General features: G+C 43.3%; 1 protein-coding gene across 13 annotated transcripts in view; it reads right to left on the bottom strand.

Moving 5' to 3' along the window:
- The window catches only part of LOC143154311 (protein daughterless-like), a 279,566-nt gene that overhangs the window by 156,330 nt on the left and 110,048 nt on the right, over window positions 1-13,188 (bottom strand). Inside the window, exon 1 of one of the 13 annotated variants that reach the window (XM_076326307.1) lies at window positions 9,461-10,496. The exons of the other annotated variants lie outside the window; for them this stretch is intronic. Coding sequence (XP_076182422.1) covers window positions 9,461-9,649 — 189 coding nt within the window. The 5' untranslated portion in view covers window positions 9,650-10,496. Of the gene's footprint in view, window positions 1-9,460; window positions 10,497-13,188 lie in introns of those variants that run through there. 13 annotated transcript variants of the gene reach the window in all.

A 13,188-nucleotide genomic window follows, 5' to 3' on the forward strand; every position in this document is an offset into this window, starting at 1 on the left:
GGTTACAGCGGGGAAGCTCCCTAATTCCTCCGGAAATTGCCAAAGAAACTCCACCGAGCAACATGGCCGACCAATGTCTCCACTCGTTTCAACAACGGAAACATTAACTCACGTGTACTAAAAGAAACAAACATTGACTATAAATTGAATTCAACTATAAATGAAAACTTGTACCGATTTCGCGGTACAAAAATCGTAAAATCGTTAATAGTGACGACTCGAAAAATCGAGACTTTTAAACGCAGTTTGCATTGGAAAATTGACTCGAGAATCGAGATTTTTCAATAAATCAGAATTTTTTATTTCGAGACACGACACTTCAGATACTCGAAAAAGTGACAAAATTCGGTAAAAGAATTTTCTCGAGCGTGAGAAGTAAATTTTTCCTTTTTATGGAGCAGTTACATAGTTCACGTAAACTCGAGATCAGAGTGAAAGAAATTACAAATTCGTCGAGAAATACGAACAACACTCGACGCGGGAGCGGTAGAGGTTAATTGGTTCTAAACACCTTCGAAAGGTAGAGGATTATCATCGAAAAACGGTCGAGGAGGAGTGGTGGTAACCGCCACGCGCGACAACGATTTGCATAAAATTCTGTTCTGGAAGTTTGTCGTTGGTTGACTCGATGGACAGGTGAAACGAGGCGACGTAACGGGGCCTATCGGTTTCATTCAATCCCCCGTTTTCAGCCGCAATTACGTCGACCTCCTGGTAGTCGAACGGTGTCGATCTTCAAGGCGACGATCGAACGCGAATCGCTCGTAAAACGATCCCATTCGACAGCTTTCACGATCCGCCGGCGCGAGCGACCATCCTCTCGAATTTTCATCTTAATTGAACCACTGGCACGGCACGCACCGGGACCACCGTCATCGACCACCACTTTCGCTTTTTCGTTTCTCTCCTTCTCTCCTCTACGCTTATTCTTCTTCTTTTTCTTAACACTTATTTCTTTGTTTTTCTTTCCCCGTGTAACTTGGACACGCGCGACGACTCCACGAGGAAAACTCGCGCGCGTTGTTCACCGAGGTCAGAAACGAGATTGACCCCTCCATCTTGATCAAGTCGATGTACATCACTCCGCGATCTGTTGCAATTAATATTCCATCTTTTGTGTTGGAACGAATGCAAGAATAGTCTTAAGGGTAGATTCGAATCTCCAAAGAATAAAAAATAATTATTAAATTTCGCCCAATTTGTATCTCGAGTCGTTGCAGCAAGTTTCAGAGTATGTGAAATGAATTACCCTATACAAGAATATAGTTTCTTGGCTGTTACAGAAGTATCCTAATCACCTAATTACTGATCAGTGTTGGAATGAATGCAACAACAGTCTTAAAGATGAATTTGAATCTCCAAAGAATGAAAAATAATGATTAATTTTCGCCCAATTTGTATCTCGAGTCGTTGCAGCAAGTTTCAGAGTATGTGAAATGAATTACCCTATACAAGAATATACTTTCTTGGCTGTTACAGAAGTATCCTAATCACCTGATTATCGATCAGTGTTGGAATGAATGCAACAACAGTCTTAAAGATGAATTTGAATCTCCAAAGAATGAAAAATAATGATTAAATTTCACCCAATTTGTATCTCGAGTCGTTGTAACAAGTTTCAAAGCCTGTGAAATGAATTACCCTATACAAGAATATAGTTTCCTGGCTGTTACAGAAGTATCCTAATCACCTGATTATTGATCAGTGTTGGAATGAATGCAACAACAGTCTTAAAGATGAATTTGAATCTCCAAAGAATGAAAACTAACGATAAAATTTCATTAAATTTGTATCTCGAGTCGTTGTAACACGTTTCAAAGCCTGTGAAACGAATTACCCTATACAAGAATATAGTTTCTTGGCTGTTACAGAGGTATCCTAATCACCTGATTATCGATCAGTGTTGGAATGAATGCAACAACAGTCTTAAAGATGAATTTGAATCTCCAAAGAATGAAAAATAATGATTAAATTTCGCCCAATTTGTATCTCGAGTCGTTGGAGCAAGTTTCAGAGTATGTGAAACGAATTACCCTATACAAGAATATAGTTTCTTGGCTGTTACAGAAGTATCCTAATCACCTAATTACTGATCAGTGTTGGAATGAATGCAACAACAGTCTTAAAGATGAATTTGAATCTCCAAAGAATGAAAAATAATGATTAAATTTCACCCAATTTGTTCACCCCCTCGAGTCGTTGCAGCAAGTTTCAGAGTATGTGAAAAGAATTACCCTATACAAGAATATAGTTTCTTGGCTGTTACAGAAGTATCCTAATCACCTGATCGATAATCAGGTGTGTTGGAATGGATGCAACAACGATCTTAAGGGTGCCAGATGTCGGTGTTAGTTTTAACCCTTTGAACTCGAGAGGAGATCCTCGGTCACCACACAATCTAGTGTACTTGTTCCAATTTGGGAAAATTTCGTGACTTGAAATTGAAATTGGAAATTAGGTATTACACTCTTCTAAGATGTAAACACACGCACGTCAAGTATTGGAACAAAAATGTTCCATTGCGTATTCATTTTTCCGATTGGAAAGATTTCATCGAGGCGCCAGTTTTAGGTAGCAAAAACGCTTCCAGTGCAAAGGGTTAAGAACTGTCCGTGAAAGGGTCGTCCTTTAACCAACGGTTTGGCCGCTTTTCCTTTTGGTTTTTCATTTTAGTCGAGTTCCAAGTCCAGAGTCAGAAAGACCACACGACATTGTCGTCGTTCGCATCAAGACTGATGTGTTCTTATATATACAATAACTATGCTACTAGATACGCGAGATCCCAGCGTATCATAATAAACTAGATATTATAATCTGAACTTTACAACAGTTCTATCTACTTTTCTCTTGTGTTCAACAATTCCATTATTCCACAGAAACAACACCTTATCGGTCAAGTCAAATCCTTGCTTTTTCTGTTACACTTTATACAGTATATGGGTATGGTTGGTGTCGTTTGTTAATCACCATGCCCCACTGCATCACTCTATTATCTTCTACTGTTTAAATAAACCTTCTATTCACTTTTCTCTTGTATTCAACAATTCCATTATTCCACAGAAACAACTGAGCTTATCGGTCAAGTCAAGTCCTTGCTTTTTCTGTTACACTTTATACAGTATATGGCTATGGTTGTTGTCGTTTGTTAATCACCATGCTCCACTGCATCACTCTATTATCTTCTACTGTTTAAATAAACCTTCTATTCACTTTTCTCTTGTGTTCAACAATTCCATTATTCCACACAAACAACTGAGCTTGTCGGTCAAGTCAAGTCCTTGTTTTTCTGTTACACTTTATAGAGTATGTGTATAGTTGGGTCGTTTAATTGCAGATCCTATCGAGGATCGTGACTACTTCGAAGGGAACAAAATTAATTTTTCTAGTTTCAATTTCGAGTTTCGAATGGTTGCGCTGACATTGTAAAATTTGGCAACCGTGTTGGGACTTTTAACTTGTGTGCGTTAAACTTTGGTAACATTTTCTCGAAACGACTTCTTCTCGATGTAACAGACCGATTTGAATTTTGATTATCGTGTAAATTATATATAAATAAACTGGATACGTGTCAAAGTTCTCTTTACGGAGAAATTTAATATTCTCGTTAACTAGTAACTTTTTCGATTAACAGCGACATTTACAACGTTCAGGAATCTTTACGATTTTTCGGTTCACGATGACTAGAACGATAGCAATCGTACTAAACGTGAATATAAATTTTCATGCGCAACCATGTATTGCTCCAACCATTATCGATTAGTGCACCCGAGAGTATTACGTACCATTTGAAGAGAAAGTGCAATTGCACAAAAGTACATAAAAGTAGCCTAGGAATGCGCTGCGTCTATAACTATTTAATTTTCCTCCGTGACATATATTTCTATTTCTGAACGTATTAAAGATACGACTCGCCTCGATTACGTCACCCTAATCTGTACAGTGATTCCTGTTTTCGAGCGACAAATACGGGACCAGTTTGCTTAGAAGCGGGGTAGGTACTGTTTTTTATCTTCTAACGAGGCACAGCCTCGCGTGTACTCTTCGATTAGGTGAACGAGACAAACGGAACAAAAGGGAGCGAATCTCGCGTTACGCGTGAAAGAAAATCCTCTATGTTTCGTGTCATCAATTTACCAGAGTGTCTTCGAATCATCGACAAGGTTTTCAGTCTTCCTCCAAAGTGTATGTTTTTTAAATTCAACTGGTGGTTCATTTCATTCGTAATTGAAACTAATTCGAATATAGGTGCGTTTGGAGTTAAAGAGTTATCATTGAAGATGTGAAGAAGGTTACAGAATTTTTAATTTTCGTCACCTGGTAGATTGTAATACGTTCACGATAATACGGATCATCGAGTCTAGTCAGTATAATTGTTAGGTAAACTTGTAATTAAAATTAGTTCAAATATAGGTGCATTTGGAATTAAAGAGTCGTCGTTGAAGATGTAACGAAGGTTACAGAATTTTTAATTTTTGTCATCCGGTAGATTGCAATACGTTCACGATAATGCGGATCATCGAGTCTATCCGTCACAATTCTTAGGTAAACTAATTCAAATATAGGTGTGTTTGGAGCCAAAGAGTCGTTATTGAAGATGTAACGAATATTACAGAATTTTTAATTTTCATCACTCGGTAGATTGCAATACGTTCACGATAATCCGGATCATCGAGTCTATCCGTCACAATTCTTAGGTAAACTAATTCAAATATAGGTGTGTTTGGAGCCAAAGAGTCGTTATTGAAGATGTAACGAATATTACAGAATTTTTAATTTTCATCACTCGGTAGATTGCAATACGTTCACAATAATCCGGATCATCGAGTCTAGCCGGTACAATTACTACATAAACTCGTAATTAAAACTAGTCCAAATATAGATGTGTTTGAACCCAAAGAGTCGTCATTGAAGATGCGAAGAAGGTTACAAAATTTTTAATATTTCCATCACCCGGTAAATTGCAATACGTTCACGATAATCCGGATCATCGAGTCTATCCGGTACAATTGTTAGGTAAACTAGTCCAAATATAGATGTGTTTGAACCCAAAGAGTCGTCATTGAAGATGCAACGAAGGTTACAAAATTTGTAATATTTCCATCACCCGGTAGATTGCAATACGTTCACGATAATACGTATCATCGAGTCTATCCAGTACAATTGTTACGTAAACGCGGTAATTACTCGACACACGGTCCGCCGAAAAATGACTATGTTTCCGTGATCGAGCTCCATTCGGATGAACCTTATACGGTGCGGATCGGGCGTTCTCGCGATCGAAATTCCAGAAACGAGCGGAGCGGAGTTACGAAACTATATTCCGCGCCGGGCCACTTACCAGTACCCCGGCTAATTTAAACGTTTAATTGCGACGCCGCTTTCAGCGGAAAAATGAACGCGCGCGCTCGCTCGCGACTAATTAAGTTCGAGCCAAAGAGAGATAACGCTCTCATAACGAACACGGTCCTGGTTTTTCTTCTCGTATTTTCAAGCAGCCTCCTCCAACGATGACTTGACCAAGATTTTACGCCCGACAAAGCCTCGAAAAAAAAAACGTTCGTCTCCTGTGCGCGGAGCAGAGCGTTTCAAACGTTGCGAGTACCGTACCGGATACGAGACTGGAGAGGGAGGAGCACGGACCGGAAGTGGCTGGCCTTACGGCTCGATCAAAAACTGGTTTCGCCAGACGCTCGAAATCGAGATCGGTGAAAGATTATAAAAAAAAAAGAAGAAGAAGAAGAAAAAAAGAACCACGCACCTCTGGCGTATCGACGACCAAATACAAAACGTTCCTCCGACAAATTCAGGTCCGGTTTTAACCACGGTACTTTTACCCACGCGTCGGCCTCTCTCGCCCAGCTTCCATTTTATTACATTTTTAACGCGTACATTGTAACTATCGCGGCTTCGATGTTCGTTCGTCTCGTCCTCGATACGAGTTCGTTGAACAAAATTCGTATACGGTATTACGAATAAGACGTGTATCGCCGTTTCGTCGTTCAATCGATCGAACCGTTCGATTCTCGTTTATTGCGAAGTATTTCATTCTATAATTACATGCTTCGTTCTTAATCGACGAGTAACGGATACGAGATATTTGTCGTTCGTTTATTGTTCGAAATACCTATCCACGTGCGAGTTTCGCACAACTTTCTACGCGCGAGTCGTTTTTATTTTCGGATCAAGTTTTAATAGCATTTTTAACGCTAAATTTACATTTGTGTATTTCGATGTCGTAGAATACGCTTCTCTCAACTGCTTTGTTACACACTCTAAGCGCGAGGAAATATTGCAAAGTCGGTATAAATTTTTTAAATTTCCACCGTGTACAATACACGTTACTGTGCTCCAATACTAAACAGGCTTTGTAAAATAATTGTTAAATCTACTTGGGTGTCATATATTACCTAAACATTTCAGAAATTTATCGTGTTCTTACTTACAAAATGAGCTTAGAGCTTGTACATGCAAACTTCTGTCGCTGTTATTATTATTTGTTTCTTTCGGAGCAAGTAAGCAAATATCGACTTTGAAAATGACCTTGGTTACAAATTTTGTAACCTAGCATTGTATGTATATATATATTGAAATGTTACAGCGCTGTCTATAGCTGAGCGCCTAAAGGCGTTGTCTATAACTGAGCGTTAAAAAGCGCTGTATATAGCTGAGCTCCAAAAAGCGCTGTATATAACTGAGCTCTAAAAAGCGTTGTCTATAGCTGAGCGCCAAAAAGCGCTGTCTATAGCTGAGCGCCAAAAAGTGCTGTGTATAGCTGAGCGCCTAAAGGCGTTGTCTATAGCTGAGCGTCAAAAAGCGCTGTATATAACTGAGCTCTAAAAAGCGTTGTCTATAGCTGAGCGCCAAAAAGCGCTGTCTATAGCTGAGCTCTACAAAGCGTTGTCTATAGCTGAGCGCCTAAAGGCGTTGTCTATAGCTGAGCGTTAAAAAGCGCTGTATATAGCTGAGCGCCAAAAAGTGCTGTCTATAGCTGAGCGCCAAAAAGTGCTGTGTATAGCTGAGCGCCTAAAGGCGTTGTCTATAGCTGAGCGTCAAAAAGCGCTGTATATAACTGAGCTCTAAAAAGCGTTGTCTATAGCTGAGCGTCAAAAAGCACTGTCTATAGCTGAGCGCCTAAAGGCGTTGTCTATAGCTGAGCGCCTAAAGGCGTTGTATATAGCTGAGCGCCTAAAGGCATTGTCTATAGCTGAGCGTTAAAAAGCGCTGTATATAGCTGAGCGCCAAAAAGTGCTGTCTATAGCTGAGCGCCTAAAGGCGTTGTCTATAGCTGAGCGTCAAAAAGCGCTGTATATAACTGAGCTCTAAAAAGCGTTGTCTATAGCTGAGCTCCAAAAAGCGCTGTATATAACTGAGCTCTAAAAAGCGTTGTCTATAGCTGAGCGTCAAAAAGCACTGTCTATAGCTGAGCGCCTAAAGGCGTTGTCTATAGCTGAGCGCCTAAAGGCGTTGTATATAGCTGAGCGTCAAAAAGCGCTGTATATAACTGAGCTCCAAAAAGCGTTGTCTATAGCAGAGTGCCAAAAAGCGCTGTCTATAGCTGAGTGCCTAAAGGCACTGTTCGCAACGAAAGAGTTAAAGAAGTTGGAGCATCGCTGGCTCAAGTGTATCGAGTTGAAAGGAGACTATATAGAGACAAATAAATTGTAAACTTTTCCAAAATTTTCCTTTTTCTTTTCTAGGTTAAGTACTTATCGAACCGCCCTCGTAAATCGACCGGGGAATTTCGTTCTAAGTAACGTCGTTGGGCAATCGTATTCACGAACGATCGATCGATCGATGAAGCTGCGTGGTCGTCGGTAGCATCTCGAATAATGGCCGGGCAGCTGTCGACGCTCCGACGACGCCACGGGTACACGAAGCTACTGTAACCTGTTGTCTCGCGACGTTACGCTGGTCTTTTGTAATTGCGGGGCTTTTGTTGCGCTTAATAAGTCGGCTCGAGCCGCGAACCGAGCGGAAAAAGGGATCGTGGAACGGAAACGCTTTCGCGAAACGGAAGGAAAAGTGAAAAAGGTTCCCCGGTGAAAAAGTTCCGGCGAAGACGACGAAAAAGAAAAAAAAAGAAAGAAAAATAAAAATAAATAAAAGAGAATCGCGCGGAACTAGTTCCGGGGCGAACGAGCGCCACCGTGGCCCAGCGACGATTTATCGAACTACGCGAAACTTCCGTAGCGGCGATTATTAAGGTGAAATTAAAGTCTCAAGCTCGGAAAAGGAGAACCGCTGCGAGCAGTCCATAAGCCAGAGAGAATCTAGCGCGGACTGTACTGAAATAATGTACACTACCGTGCAAAACGGGCAAGCGGGAGTACACGGAACACCGTGACTCTCTCTCTCTCTCTCTCTCTCTCTGTGTGTGTCTCTCTGTCTTTCTCTGTCTCTCTAGCCGTCAGGGTGACAATGGTGTGCAAAGGAGATTAACAAACAGAATAAGCTAACGCATAATCGCATTATTTCTGGCTAAGCCGCATTTAAATTAGATAGAAATTCCATTTAACGAAACAATGCAGGGATAACGATGAGTCAGTTCTGCCATACGAGTCGAAATAGACATCCTCCGGTGTTTCTGATATTCCTTAACGGATTATTATTATTTGTCCAAGGACAACGATCGTACACATTGTCGCGTCTCCGACACTTGGAGCACCGTCGATACCAACGGGGTCGAATATAAACACTCGAGAGCCGCGACCGGCTAAGCGTCTTTTGTTTCTCACTTTCGGTTGCCAAAAGTTTCGCTCCGGACGGAACTTGGCGTTCGTTTTGCAATTGTGTTTCTCATTTTCTCTCTTCGATTCAATTACCGTTGAATACGCGTAAACTGTGGGAGTTTTTCTCTTTTTTTTTTTAGTTTCAAATCTACGATATTATTGTTATCGTGGAACGTCTCTTCCATCCGTGCAAGTAAAGATACGCGAAAGTGAAAGAATTATGTTAAGAAAACCACGGAACAGAGGATCTTTTTATGTTATTTTCGCACGTTGGAATAGTTCGAACGACGTTAGAAGGAAACTAAAAATCGTTCTGAGGTGTAATCGTTGGTAGATTGTAAAATGAGCGCGAATTTCCCGGTATTCGAAAATTCCGTGGTAGCCGGTCGCGGGGTGTCCGTCCGTCGAACAAAAAGAATAATAACCGACGTGCCCGCCCACGTGACGTCGTCGGCCATGCTCGTGACGTAATCCTGACGTCAGTGGACCGATGGCGTGCTCCGCACGCTCCGTCGGATGCACAGAGAATATCGTAAACGTGGACCTATTTTCAATCGACGCACAATCGGATTTACAGGGAAACCCTGTGCACCGTGAAAAACCTTCTAGATTGAAAGGAACTCGTTTCCGAGCGGCGTGTACGGTCGGTGGTCTACCGTACGCGTGGACCGAGCGACGGTTAAACCCCCGTGTTGAAAATCTGATTCGCGATCGAAATATTTCTACCTTACCTGTGCACCACCGCCGACGATCGACTGGTAGGCCGATTGAAAGACGCTACCCAGCTGCGTGAGCCCGTCGTCCTCCATTTGAAACATTATGTCCGCGCCCGGAGAGCCGTTGTTGTTCAAATTGTTGTTGTTGTTTCCCATCAGCTTCTCCGTGCTGACGATGTCGCGCAGTATCGTGTTCGACTGCATTTCGCGGCAACGAGCACCGCCGTGAACGTGTCGCCCGACCCGATCCTCGCGTTCGCTATCAAATCTGTACGACGCTCGCGAGTCGATACGGAGTTATCGCTCTCATCGTCCGTCGGAATTGACGATAATCGGCACACGCGTGTCGAAGCGGCGCGCTATCGTTGCCGGTGAGCTTCGTACGTATCCACTCGAAGGGAACAACACCTCGCGTCACGTACGAGCAACCTCTCGTGGCATATCAGTGACGGGGACCGACGAACGGGAAGAGCGCCGTAGCTCGCTCTCGGGCCCGTTGAACACGCGCACTGGCCAGTTTCTAGGGCACCAGGGATATATCACGTGAACAGAGTCATCGGACCGGGCTCACCGGAAGAGAATCGCGCACGTTTAACGAGAGAGAACAGACGAGAGGGCTCGAGTCACCGACGCCGCCGCGTGCCACGAGGACGCATCGCGTAGCCGCACTACGATTCACCCGCGCGTCCCCGCACCATCCTCCGCGCGGCGTCGCTTTCCGATCGACTCTCGAACACCTGTTTGGCCACGGTCGCGGGACCGAACGATCGAACCGAACCACGATGCGTCGCCGACCGACCGACCGATTACTACGCCTCTCGACCTACCGAGAAACGAACGCGGCGACGCTACACCGAGAACTCAGTCCACGATTCCGTTATACACTGTCTACGCGCGAGCACACGATCCACTCTACCGATCACCAGAACTCGTTCGTCGTTCACCGTCGAACAAACGCGAGAACGTGGAAGAAACGATCAGATCGATCCGAAGGAGGTTAGCGACGATGTGCATGGAAACAGGGCGGAGAGTTTCCACGCAAACTCCTTCCTGTTCAGGGTACGCGACGAGACTGACGCTTCCCGAGGGGAGGCGGCCGCCCCACCCCTCCCCTACCGACGATGCCGGTCCCCACTACTTTCACCAACGCATCCCCACCACTCGCGCCGACCGCGCGGCTAGCGATGGACGACAGAACCTTCTTCTTACGAGTTTTCGAACAACCAGTCTTTAACAATTTCGATTGTTTTCTACACAGGAACGATCTTTGCGCTGTTTTTTTACAAGGGAATCCCCGAACTTTACGTAATCGATACGATTCACGCGAAGGGGCGAAAAAGTATAAACAAAATTCTGAATCAAGATTGGAACAGTGGGTCCATTAGTGCCAAAACAATTCTCGATCTGTGTAATTAATTTTGTATCGTGACAAATATTTAATATCGAATCGCTACTGTTGAATGCGACTCGTTGCGTTACAGTGTAGTTTATATGGATTGGATTACAGGACTTTCGGATACGTCGCTTGCGCCCGATTATAAATAAAGTTATTCGAACGCTATCTTTCGCACGGTAGGCGAGTTCTCTTTCGCATTCGATACCTCTCGTTAAGTTCTCGATATTGATTATTTTCCGAAGAAGCACCAGCGTTATAATACGATATTATATTGCCGATACGGTACAAATACAGTGTCACGGTTTTATTCGTCGAACGGAATATTTTCCATGACTCTGTAGTAATTGTTCCCATGAAACTCGTATTGGGGAAATTCGAAAATATTTATCGTTAGCGTCGCACCACACTGAACGCGATACGTTTGAATTTTTTTAAATCGAAGATGTTACGTCATATTTTGTAAACTTTCCACGAGTATTGACAAAGTGACTCGGGCCAAAAATCGGTCTGCAAAGTTTAGAGATTCTTGTTCTTTACACTTTTTCTGAAAAAGTTACATATACGATTGCATAATGATTATTTAATAAATCATTTTATTAAATTATCTATTCTCCATTTTGGAAAACGAAATTACTTTCCGAATAACTCAATATTGTATCGCTACTCTACTACACCTGGAAAGCTCATCCTGTTACGATAGCAACAACTTTTTTTAGTGTATAAACATTTTCTTAAATTATATATTCTCCATTTTCGAAATGACTTTTCAAACAACCAAATATATCGTTACTGTACCACACCTAAAAACCTCGTCCTGTTACGATAGTGACAACTTTTTTCAGAGTGTATAAACATTTTCTTAAATTATCTATTCTCCATTTTGGCAAACAAAATAACTTTTCGAATTCAATATTGTACAGTTACTCTACTACAGCTGAAAATCTCGTCCTATTACGATAGCAAGAACTTTTTTTAAAGCGTGTAAACATTTTCTCAAGTTACATATTCTCCATTTTGGAACTGATTTTCGTAAGAAGCGAATATTTTGTTCGTTTCTCCGAATCGTCGCTCGAAAGTTGTTCAAAGCCATCGCTGAGCGGGCCTCTCTCGGTCCCGAAGAGAGCGCACGCTCCCCTCCCCTACCGGCCGGCCGTCGGGCCTGCAGCGAGCGTTTCGGCTTCGCCCGGTTCCCCTCGCCGCGTCCCTCGTACACGGCTCACAGGAAGCAACCCCTAGCGCGAAGGGCCAGCGTTTTTGCCCGCACGACCCACCGCTCTCTCTCTCTCTCTCTCTCTCTTTCTCTCTCCTCGTGTAGCAACGAGACGAACCGAGCTACGAGTGTGGGTGGATCTTCGGGCTCTCCACCGGCTGTGCGCCGTGCCGAAAACATCGGTCCACTTGTTGAGTCGGAAAGAGAGCGAGGGAAAGAAGAGCGACGGAGAGCGTCGTGCGCGCGTCTCTTCTCCGTGCCGCACACGAAACCGACGCTGCCACGGGAGACAAAAGCTCCTACGAGCCGTAGACCCGCCACCGAGAGAACCGCGTACCAACGAGACTGTTCGCTCCGCGGACGCGTAATATTAACAACGGTTGTACTCGTACCATCCGATTGTTCGAAAAATCGTTCCGTTTTCCAATACGGAGAATATATTTAATAAAACGTGTTTATACGCTCTACAAAAATCGTGTTTCATTTCCACTAAAGAAAAACGAAATGACATTTCCGAACAACTCGATAGAATTGATTTCCATTTAGATATCACAGTTTAAATTTCGTTCTTTGGTATACTATCGTTTCCATTTGGTTTACAACTTACACTTTGCGCGATAGAATATTTCTTCCTTGCCCGAGCTACCCACTGCAAAACGCGTGTAATACGAGAGAAATCTGTTACGTTCCTGGAATAAAATCGCCCCCTCGTTAAAAGTTCCCGAGCGGGCCCAAATCGGGAACGTTTATCGAGGAATTACAGTACACCTTCGCGTAGAACGATACACCTCGATGATCTGGAATTATCTGGTGTCTTTGAAACAGGCGAGCGAGGAATGGTGACGATTTGCAAGTAAGTTGAGAAAGATTTCTCACCCTGTCGGTTTCCGGCTCGCTTGGTATTCGAAAAACCCGCTCGTTACGAGTTCCAGAAGGAAGGAGACGTACGCGCATGCGCGCATCAATTCCACGAGAGGCCCGGCGATGGCCAGCTCGCGTTCAAGCGGCGCTAAACGATCCGTTAGGCGAAAATATCTTTATTCCGAGCGACGGAAGGCCCGCGACTTAGCCGCGGTTTCGGAAAATCTGTCGCCGGAGACAAACGAGATACCTCCGTGGCGCCAAAGGTAGTGCTCG

This window comes from Ptiloglossa arizonensis, chromosome 14, assembly GCF_051014685.1.
Source record: "Ptiloglossa arizonensis isolate GNS036 chromosome 14, iyPtiAriz1_principal, whole genome shotgun sequence".
In the NCBI taxonomy this organism is placed as follows: domain Eukaryota; kingdom Metazoa; phylum Arthropoda; class Insecta; order Hymenoptera; family Colletidae; genus Ptiloglossa; species Ptiloglossa arizonensis.